This window comes from Pleurodeles waltl, chromosome 4_2 (genome assembly GCF_031143425.1).
Source record: "Pleurodeles waltl isolate 20211129_DDA chromosome 4_2, aPleWal1.hap1.20221129, whole genome shotgun sequence".
NCBI classification, from domain to species: domain Eukaryota; kingdom Metazoa; phylum Chordata; class Amphibia; order Caudata; family Salamandridae; genus Pleurodeles; species Pleurodeles waltl.
The window spans coordinates 50669038-50680886 of NC_090443.1; the positions used below are offsets into that span (position 1 = coordinate 50669038).

Genomic DNA, 11849 nt, shown 5'->3' on the forward strand with positions numbered 1-11849 from the left:
CTGACACACAAAAGGTCAGGCAGTCTCTATCACACTACAAAACACACGCATTGCAGCTGGGAGGAAAGACCTTTTGATGGACGCATTTATTACTTTTTCGTTGATCAGAGTTGTGCTTTGATGACTTTGGGTAAACAAAAAAGTAAGCCTTTTGAGCCAAAGTAGTAACTGCCACATCAACCCAGGATTTGCAGTCACGGTCTGTAGTGGCATCAGAAATTTACCTGATAGCTGTGTGTGAGACTATCTACTAGCTCTACCCCTAACTAAGGTTGTGTCTTCATCAAGGGTGGATGTATGAAGGGTGTGTGAGTAGTGTACAATGGACTTTGTAAATGCTGGGGTGTATTTGAACTGCTCCTTACACAAGATGATGGCCTTTTTATGTCCACATTAGACAAGAGAGCATGTCCACCTCACTCCTGCCAGGTCGCTCACATGAAAACTATAATCTTTATGGGTGAAGGTGTCCAGGGTTTGAAGAATGATTGTACTTGTAAACAAAGCAGAACTACCAGTTGACTCTTGCGTCCTACCTTGAATACCAGGAGGGCTGTGTAGAGCTGCAGGAAAAAAAAAAAAAAAAAAAACATGATAGGAGTGGAAGTTCTGCTGGGAAGCTACTTTTCCTCTGGACTCAGTACAAGTGTGGAAAGCCTGTGTGAATCTTAGCTTGTTTTCCGTGGATGTGCTTCATGAGAAGCAGACCTTATTCCAACAAGAGTTGCACAAGTACACAGCTGACTGGCAGCTCTGGATACTGAGATTGCCTAAAAGCCATAGGATCCCTACCGCCTACCAGACTAAGATGAAAGAACAACTAAAATATCCAAGCTGCGTGTCTTTCTTGCCAGGCTGAGCCTACACTGTCACCCCACCAGATTATACATTTACACCTCTTCTCTGATTCAGAAGATCCGGAAAGTGTCTCTGCATCTGGTTCCTCTGACTAGGGGAGGAAGACCCTACTCTGGAACATATTAAACACTCATTCTAGCCCAAATTGTTCTGGACAGATACATTTTTTAAACTGCACTCAAAAGCCACATCACAATTTTTTGAAGGACCTAGTGAAGTTAACTGTAGTGCCCATGCCCAGGCTTTTGCTACTGGTAAATCTTGCCAGCAACCGTAGATTTAGCAATATAAGTCTGTAGAATTATATGTACTTTTGAAACCCCATAAAGGAAACTGGCCTAATGCATCTACCCCACTTAGATAAAAGTAGTTCATTCTTTACTAAAGTGTAGATCTCCAGGGACACTTGACTCTGCCTTAACTTGAAAGTAGTGTCCAGGGTCAAAACTAAATTTGCCAGCAAATGTTTGGAGGTGCACCACGGACTTCTTTGAAATGTGGTTCAGGGAGTTCAGAGCAATATGGCTGCTGAGTGAGTGCGAGGCTTGCTTGCCCCGCACACCTGGAACCCCGAGGCGGCAGTCGGTTCCGCGGTGCGGACCGCGCACCACGGAGAAAGGAGCCGCTAGCTGCCTACAACGGAGGCTGCTAGGAGGTGTTGGCTTGCGGCACCTCGAACAGCGCTGAGTAAACAGGACGGAGCGAGCAGCATGACGGCTCAAGCCCCGTTTGTGGTTTGGACTCCTCTCGAGGTTGGGCCGTGATGGCCCTTTAAACCTGGAAGCCCGGAGCTGGGCTCCAAAACGACGAACGCGGCGAGGGAGCGACCTCCATGGGCACTGTTTGACAATACCCAGGCAAGTGAGGAGTGGGAGAATTACGAGAGCCAGGCACCAGGGCGTTAATAGAGGCTCTCTGACAACTAATCAAAGTAACTTGTGTCTTATATCCAGAGGGGAGAGAATATTGAGATATATTTAGTGGAATCAAAAAAAAAAAAAGAAGAAGAAGGAGAAGGAGAAGGAGAAGGAGAAGAAGGAGGAGAAGGAGAAGGTTTTTTTCCCCAATGTTGTTCGATGTACAAGTCGGTACATTCATGTATTTACACACTCCCACTCCCTCACAACCTGTAAGGAGCGCAATTAATCGGGCAATATTTGACGTGATAGCAGTAGTAGCTGGAAGGGTAGGATTTATGAGATCATTGCCCTATTCCCTGAAAAGAAGTATGGCACCTAAAAACACCCGGAATTCTGGGGACAAGTCGGATGGATCTAAAATAACACGTGTTGGAAGAGATAAAGGAGATCTAGCTGGAGCGAATAGGCGCCTCATGTCGACAATAGGTAAATCAACTGGGAAAAATATGCCTGGCACAGGGAGAGAAGCAAAGACGAACGACAGTATTACCCCCTCGCTTGAAGTTAATGGAAAAGATAAAAGTCAATCTATTATTATGACCTTTCTCACAGGAGGGGCACGAGACAGCTCTCTTGAGCATATAATCCTCCCCTCCGAAGTCAGTCCATCAGCAGTAGGAACTATCCAGTCAGACACTAGTAGCGAAAAGACTTATTGAAAACAATGAACCCCTTATCAAAGATACACAAGGTAGTAAGGATCTGCCAGAGGTCAGAGATAGTAATACAGGAATAAGAGAGGAGGTGCTGGGCTCCAACACCGGAAAGGAGCAGCCTCAATCACAACCACAACCACAGCCTCTAGTGCAACAACCGGAGAATCAAACCAGGGAAGGGGGCACAAATACCCTAAGACCTACACTGGATACTGGAGAACTGCAGAAGATATCACTAAATCCCAAAGGGTGGAATAAGGAAACTGAAAAAGATCTAAAATCCGCTCTCAGCAGAGGTGAGCATAGCTCTAGTGAATCCGGCAGTAGTGTAACCTCTGAAACTGGAAATAAATCATCAAGCAATGAGCTTACAGTACGGCAGCTACGTAGGCAGCGGAAATGCACCAAACCACAGCCCAATCTTCAAGAGGGTTTGGAAAATATGACAGCTACGGGGGGGAGGTCTCTAAAGTGGGACTATTCTGGCATTAGACTAATGGACACACCTACCATAAATGAACAGGGGCCGGACAAGAACAATATAGAAGGAGATACAGGAAGTTCTGCAAAAAATGTATGTTTGGTGGGCGCCGAGGCAGGGATGCTTCAGTCAATATATAATTCAATTAAAGAATTTCAAACAGAGACCAGGATTGAAAGCCGGCGCGCAAGAGTAGCTACGAAACGACTGCAGGGAACAGTTCGCAAGGTTGCAAAGTCGTGCTCAGAGATTGAAGCTAAGCTATGCATGATGGACAAAAGGATAGGGGCAGTTGAAGAGGATGTCGATGCCCTAAAACAGCAGAGTGCAGCAACGGATGATCAATTGACAGATGTAATATGGAAATTGGAGGACTTTGAAAATCGACTGAGAAGAAACAATTTACGATTTCTGGGTATATCCGAAGGGCTGGAAGGAAACAATATACGGAGTTATATGATTAAGCTCCTACGTGGGGCTTTCCCGGAATTGGGTAATTGGGACTGGGAGAATGAGCTTCAGCGCGTCCATAGGTTTCCGGCAACTCGGCGGGAGGGAGCTCAGCTGGCAGAATCTAAGTATCCTAGAGCTATTTTGGTTTATTTTGGCAACTACCTATTGCGACAAGAGATTTTTGAGAAAGCTCGCCCTAATAACCCACGCAGTGTGGAAGGGGTTACCTTTTTTATCCGGCCAGATTTTTGCCACACAACTGTCGAACGGAGATGGCGGCTCAGACAGCTCATTAAACCTTTTTCAGACAAAGGAGGGGAGGCCTATTTGTTGGCCCCTGCTCGACTTAAAACAGTAATGAATGGGAAAGTAAAAATTTTCACTTCAGAAATTGAAGCGAAAGAATATAGAGGGCCAAAAGGGAGATCGGGGGATGGGTGGGTGGGTAGGCCCACATTCGCACAGCACCACGATCAGGCCATGGGGGGCCTGATTGCTCAGTATGATGGGGGGTGGGGAAAGGTTGGGAGGGGGGCAGGGAGAAAAAGAGAGCAAAATGGAAAGGAAAGGCCAAAGGGAGGGGAGAGGAGCAAAATGAAGAGAAGCAAAAGGATAGGAACAGGGGGAGGAAATTGGAAAGAGAATTCAGGACTCAGCGCGACTTTGAAGAAAGAGGGGGAGGAGAAGAAGGGAAAAAGAAAGAAGAAATATAGAAAATGACTAGGCTACGAATTGCTTCAATTAATATATGTGGGTTAAATGATCCCTGTAAAAGAAGGAAAGCTTCCCGAAGATCTAAAAATTCTCAAGGCAGACATTTATTGTCTGCAAGAGACACATGTCGAATATAAAAATTCCAAAATTCTCAAGACACTTTGTATGAGAATGATTTCTTGCACAGGACAAGATGTCAGAACTAAAGGGGTGGCAATTTTAGATCGGACTAATAAACTAAAATTCATTAGACAGAAGCCCGATAGGAACGGGAGATGGGTGATCATAGAGTGTGGCTATGGGAAGGGCAGCTTTACACTTTGCTCTGTTTATGGGGGAGTTAGGGACGACCCAGCAGTATTGGATAGACTTCCTATAGAGTTAACAAGGTGGTCTCCTCCCTATATTTTGTGTGGTGATTTTAATTTTAATGGCTCTTGGGATGGATTGCAGAATTTATTAACACCCACAACCAAGAAATATCAGGGACGTAAGCCTCGGGTATTTAGGGCAATGGCTTGTATCCAAAAAGAGCTAGGTCTGGTGGATGCTTGGATAAAGCTATGTAGCCCAGACCCCGGATATACTTACTACTCTGCTCCTCATGTAAAGCTAGCCCGACTTGATTATTTTTTAATATCAACTGAATTCTTAAAGAGTGGAAGGATGGAATTATATCCACGAATTATATCAGATCATAATCCATTAGTATTTGACTTAGAGCTGGATGGGTTTGAGCATAAGGTCAGGAGGTGGACATACGAAAGAGTGCTTCTCAAGGATCCTGAATACTGTAGTTATATGAGAAAGTGGATAGTTGAATTTTTGGGATTTAATCAGGGGTCAGCTTCAGTAGAGATGGTCTGGGATACTTTGAAAGCAGGAATACGAGGGGAAACTCTGAGCTTCACCCTCAAGAGGCAGAAAAAATCCCAAATTAGAATAAATGCCCTGCAGACTAAACTAAGGAATGCAGAAAGACAATTGATTTTGGCCAAAGAAACAGGGGAAGACATAAATAAGGTTCAGGAAGAGGTTACCATAGCGAAAGCAGCAATCAATGAGGTTACCGCACAAAAAATAGCAGGGAAAAACCTTGTGCAACGTTCAGATGGATATGATTATGGAGAAAGATCAGGACACCGGCTAGCAATAAGGGCAAGACAGAAAACAGCAGCCGGGATCATCAGAGAGATTAGAGATTGGCAAGGACAGATAGTTTCAGATGTGGATGGAATCAGGAAGGTGTTTCAGAGGTATTATGCAGAATTATATAATGACACATCTGTATTCTCAGATATAGAAATGTTAACATTTTTAAATACTAATAAGATCATAAGACTAACGGAGGAGGACCACCTAGATATGGAAAAACAAATATGTAACCCAGAATTAGATAAGGCACTGAGCAAGCTTGCAACTGGGAAAGCCTCAGTTCCAGATGAGATCCCCTTAGAATTCTATAAAACTTTTAAAGCATTACTGCTCCCGATAATGATGGAGCTATTTATCCAGGTACAGAGTGGCGGGAAACCCACACCATCATGGGATATGGCTAATATAGTGATTTTTGTTAAAGAAAGGGAAGGTTCCACAGAATCCGGCTTCATATCGGCCAATTACACTAATTAACAGCGATGTTAAAATATACTCAAAAATACTGGCCGCCCGGTTATCTTCGGTGATCAAGAAATTGGTTACACCTAGACAGCATGGGTTTGTCCCTGGGAGAGATACTACTGACCATGTTCGAAGAGTGGTCACGCTCTTTGATGCTACAGCAATGGCAAAGGACCCCATGGCAGTCGCATTATTAGATGCGGAGAAAGCATTTGATCGGGTGAACTGGAAATATCTTTGGTATGTAATGGAACACTATGGCTTTGGGAAGAAATTTACTTTAGCAGTAAAGGCTGTATATAGGTCACCGGGAGTGAGAATACAATTAATGGGGGGACAGTCAGAATGTATTCAGGTGAGGAGAGGTACCAGGCAAGGTTGTCCATGCCCTCCGCTGTTTGCTCTATAGACCCCTTGCTTAGACAGCTGGAAGAGAGCAGTAGGATTCCACCGGTATGTAGGCATGGATGGGATACAAAAGTCCTAGCATATGCGGACGACATAGCCATTATAACTCCCAATCCGGACTTGGCATTAAAAGAAGTTGAAGAGGTGACAAGGAAATTTGGTAGGTTTTCTGGATATTTGTTAAATAGAACTAAAACGCAATTATTGACAAATCAATATGTGAACACTCAGGATAATCGGAGGGTTGAACATGCAGTGTACTTGGGTATTGACATTACACCAAAAGTAGATGAGATCATTAACTTGAATTTAGATCCAATACTCATGAAAGCTAAAAAGGATATGTGCAGATGGAATAATCTACATATGACTAGAATGGGGAGATGCAATCTGGTTAAAATGATCCTCCTTCCCAAACTTTTGTATATATTTCGCACTGTACCATTGAGCTTTACAAATTCTAGATTTAAGGAGATGGACCGATTGATCATGAGATTTATTTGGGCATATGGCAAGTGTAGAAGGGCAAGCAAATATATGACTCTTCCACGAGAAAGAGGGGGATGGTCCTTACCCAATATGAAATAATACCAAATGGCAGCAGCTTTTCAGTATATGCGCCCATTATGGAGGATTAAGAAAGAGGAGAGCGAGGCAGAAGACAGTCCTATTATCTATGAATTACGGGTGGGAATAGCAGCCAATGGCTATTTACTAACATTTCATGAACCTGGATTTTATAAGAAAGTTCGATATAAGGTATTAGAGGCGGCTTATAAAGTTTGGCGATTATGGCAAAAAAAAGAATGGGCTTGGTAGATTTAATCTTTACACTATAATAAAGAATAATCCACTGCTTCCTGAAGTGTTTAGGGACAGATATATGGAAAAATTGGCGTCCCTAGGCATAGAACGGCTAGGGGACTTTTTTGACAATACTGGGGTTAAGACGTTTGGAGATCTCCAAGAGCAATATGATTTAGAGCAAAGGGATTTCTTTAAATATCTACAGATACGGGACTATCTGGGGAAAAAAACAGGAGGGGCGCAGGGATTTGGTAGCAATCAACTGTTGGATGACATTCTGCTGAAGCCCGATATATCGATTAGATCAATATATTCACTGATGATGGCAGAACAATCTGATGACTTGGAGAAGTACAGTGAGAGGTGGATAGACAAGTTGGTCGATGGGAGCAGCAACTTCTTTAAGTCACTAGAATTGGGACATACCATTCTACTCTCCTCGTCGTTACAAGCGCAGCATTATAAGACCATGTTCGATTTATACCATACCCCAGTACATCTTGCCAAATGAGGGAGCACATCAGGAACAAATTGCCCGAGATGCGGGACATTCGGAACAGATACTGTACATATGTTTGCCACTTGTGGGGAGCTAACTACTTTGAGAGATGGTATTCAATCTGTTTTGAAAGGGATCTTGGGGCATGATCTAGACCTTACCCCAGAGATTATGACTCTAGGGGTCACGATGGAAACGGAGGGACACCATAGAGCATTTATCTGTGTGGCCATGGCAGTTTATCGAATATATATATCTTCTGCATGGTTGGACGCACGCCCACCGTCCTGGCAGCAATGGCTGCGTAGATTATTATCTGTTTTTTATTTGGAAATGGCACTATACGAGCGCAAGGGGAGGGGGGCTAGGAATAAAGGGAAGGCAATATGGAGGCAATTTCAGGATTGGATTTTGGCCCATTAATATTCAATTTGATCTGGTTCTCCCCCTAATTTACAAGAAGGGAAGCTCCCCTCCTCCAGGCTAACTGGGCTATGCATTAATTTTTTCCTTTTGTGATGGTGTATATTGTGGGCTTAAATGATGTATGATTGTAATTATTTCTTATTCCTTTCCAAAAAATAAAAAATGTGGTTCACGAGTAAAATCTTCCAGGATTCCTTAACATGGCAGTAGCAATATGTCTGCAGCACCACAGCATAACACTGACACAGGCCAATTTTATACAATACTACAACTATAAAAACATTTAAGGGTGTATTGCACCCACAACGCTTTGTTTTTATCTTACTTTTAACTAATGTATCTACAAATCTGGTAGAGTCCCTTTCGTTCTTGAAGGTAAATACTGACCAGACCTTCATGTTTGTTAATGTTATTTACTGATAGGTTTTGTGTCTGAGGTTTTTCACCCCACCAGCTCCTACGGTAAGCCTTTGCTACTTTTCTTTTATCTTGAGCGAGTCAAGTGCCCAAAGGGAGAAACCTGGTTATACAAATTGAGTGCACTAGTACTGTGGTCCTGGGACATAAGTGGTAAAAGAGAGTCACAATGGTGGCTATATCCCAAATAGCTACTGATTTCCACATCATCCCAAGAAGGGTGGTACATCGCCCCATTTCCTGATGGTTAGTTCTACTTTTGAAGGGTCTGTCTCATTGCTCACACAGACCTGTTGTGTGACACTAAATGTCCCACTTTTTGCTAAGCAAATACTCATAAGGAGGATTAGAGTATCCATAAGCAGGCCTCGAAAAATCATAAAAATGTTACTAAATCTGCAGGTAACTAATGCTCTTGTCATATAAACTGGTCACAAATTGCGTGATCCTAGGCAAATATTTTATTTTATAGTCGTCATTTTCACATATAAGAGGACCTTCAAATATGTATGTTCATCATGTATATTGTACAAAAACTCTTGTCTGATTTCATAAAGTAACTTTTGATCGAGGCATAATATAAAATCCAGCCCACAAATAGTTTTGATCCTATTAAAATCTGTGCTTTCAACACACTTCAGCATTTAAAAAGTGGTTTCCTAACTACTGAAATATATATTTTGGAATATTTGTACAGTTCATTTAAAAACTACTTAAATATTGTGCGTTAGAAAATAACTGCCACCCTATAACCTTTAATTTGATACTGCCTACACCCCAGCACAAATGTCAGACATTTTTGTAAACACAAATCTCCATAATAAAATAAGCAGCAATTTGTAAGAAGACATAATCTGGCATATGACCTATGTATTTGAACACACAGCAAATGCGACAAGATAAAAAAAACAAAATTTGAAGGCATCTTTATTGCTCTTTCACTTTATGAAATGAACAGAACACCTTATATTTGTCAGCGAGTCTCTCGTCAGGCCGGGCCAGTAGGTGCTAAAAACAGCTCTCCCTGATAACATCGAGCTCGCCATATTTGGTGTACAAGCATTTTTTAAGCCGACTTTGGGGCACAGTGAGTCGGCCAGCAGTGTTCAACTCTCACTCTTTGAGTCCTGCAAAGCAAAGGGGAAAGGTATTGCGCAGCGCATCTTAAGAAGCACCTACCCCTTTAGAGCAGCTAATGAAGGAGACAAAGTACAACTTGCTCCAAGGGCAATTACTTTACCACCAGGTCACATTTTGGCGAGACAATGAGACGGACACGGTTCTCCTTCCCCAGATAGCATCCAGTCTAGTTTTTTTTTTTTTTGTTACACCACACTTACATGTAACTTTCAGTTTGTTTTCAAAGACAGGCGTGCAAAAAATGAGGCAGAGGAATACATTCAAAATATAACTGACCAACAGAATATAATGTAGTCAATTGGGAAGGGCAGGATTAAAAATCATGTCTCAATTAGTTTTCAACTAGCAGGACTTCCAACGGCACGATTGCGGGGGGGCGGGGGGCGGCTACCAATCCCAGTATTGTGGGCCCTGCTCATATTTATAACATAGTGTTTATTTCTAGCACATTCAGGTACAATGACAAAACAGATTTGACGTTTCTAGCATGAGCTATCTGGCCATTTTAAGGACCCTAAATATTACCATAGAACTAGTAAAGGGCGTGCCTAGATTGGGACCTTTTCTTTAACTGATGGGGAAATAGGTGGTTACCGGGCAGGATCATTGGTCTTAACACGATTTCACTAAGTGAGTTGTTATTTTCTTACTCCGGGCGGCAGTTGGAACGCAATTACGGTGGGACACAGTATTCACGGCTGATTAAGCCTACAAATCTAGTGTAACATCTTTAGTATGGCATGGTTTGGAAGAAAGGTGCTATGGAATAAAGCCCTAAAAATGCATTATATGATTTATAGGCTACCCCTCCCCCCACTATCACCATGCACATTCCGAAAAGTCTCTTGGTCTCTGCGAAACGCCCCAACAAGCAAAAGGTGTACTTCTGAATACCAATTGAAAATTAGCGCTCCTAATCCCAAGAAAAGGTCTCACTCAACAAGGAACATGCAGGCTGCCACTCACACCATTGGACAGACACTGGCAGCTCTCTCCGAACATACCAAGAGAAGGCAGGGGGGCCCTGCCAGTACAGCATACAGCGAATGAGCCCCCCATATTCTCCTACCGTACACTGCCACCTTCCCACTATAGAGTTCAGCCATACACAGCGGCTAAAATTGTTTAAAGGCAAATCAGGTCGAGTAATTTAATATGCGGATATATTTATCTTACCCCCAAGTCAACGAGTGGAGATAGCTCATCCTATCCCTTCAACAACTGTGAGAACGAACCAAGCATACCGATCGCCCCTACAACAACACACATAAGGGAGACTATAAGGCTACCAAGAACTAGCTTTCCCTTAACACATTACAATGATGCTGCTCACACTCCAAAGACAGACTCATTCATTGCACCCAGTGCCAACAGCCCCTTTACCACCACACATATAAGAATATCCCCTGGGTAGCCCAAGTTCACGAGATCACTGCAGGTATGCTCAAGTACAGGAATATCCCCACACCACGGAGAAACAACTCGCACTACCCTCACGCACCTTCAGCTTGTGGAGTTCCACGGTGTCCGCCATCTTGTCTGCTTCGCCTGCACTCTGCTCACTTCCACCAATGACCGCCGTCCGTGTTCAGCATCTGAACCAATCAGAGGCCCCATTGCTCACACCGTCGACCACTTATAACAAACCACTATGAGCATGAAACACCAGTCCCAGAAGATCCTGCGCAGCGCTCAGAGTATTGAGAAGATTCACGTGTACTAGACAACATTAGTGCAGGTGATTGATCAAGGCACCGCCCACAGCAGCTTTGGAGCGGGCAGTTGAAAGAGAAGAAGGATCCACGCGAAAGACAAGGGGGCAGATGTACCAAAGGATTTTACCCAATCTGTGTTTATGGGAACAAGCTTTCGTACATATGGCCCAAGGTGAGGGAGATACACTCCAGACTTCTCCAACGAGTAGCTCGTGAGCTACTGGTAGCTCTCCAGCTGCCTGTTAGTAGCCTGCCTGTATGCAGTCCAGTCAATCGAAAAGAGTGTATTTGTGTGTATTTTTAGAATATATAAGCTGATATTTGGTTTAAAAAAAATGTAATCTTGTCTGATATGATCACTAATAATATTAGGTCAGGATGATTTTTCTTTGCACATAAGTAGCCCTTATTACAGAAAATGTTGGAGACCCCTGCTCTGGAGTCATATGGGTGACATTATGGACTAATGACAATCTCTGTTGGGATGAATGGGGTTATAGCTAGACCTCCTCTTTCTTTGTGTTGTGAGGTTATTTATGTATGCATTTTTATATAGCACAGGCATTACCCAGAGGTGTCAGAGCACTTTACAATAGAACGGAAGAGCATTACATGAAAGTTACTTATTTACAAATGTTGTTGGCAGGTCACGAATAAAGAAAGACAGGATTCAGTTTGGCAAGTAATATGAGCATTTATGAATAACGGCCGGGAGGACAGCACAGCTCTAAGTCT

The 11849-nt window shown here is 43.1% G+C and overlaps 1 protein-coding gene across 2 annotated transcripts in view; it reads right to left on the reverse strand.

The window, feature by feature from the left end:
• Nucleotides 1-11030, reverse strand: part of SARNP (SAP domain containing ribonucleoprotein) — a 432317-nt gene extending 421287 nt beyond the window's left edge. For both annotated transcript variants that reach the window (XM_069230612.1, XM_069230611.1), the window contains exon 1: nt 10901-11030. In XM_069230612.1, the coding sequence (XP_069086713.1) occupies nt 10901-10933 (33 nt within the window). In that variant the 5' untranslated portion in view covers nt 10934-11030. The remainder of the gene's footprint in view (nt 1-10900) is intronic.
• Nucleotides 11031-11849: the final 819 nt, after the last annotated feature.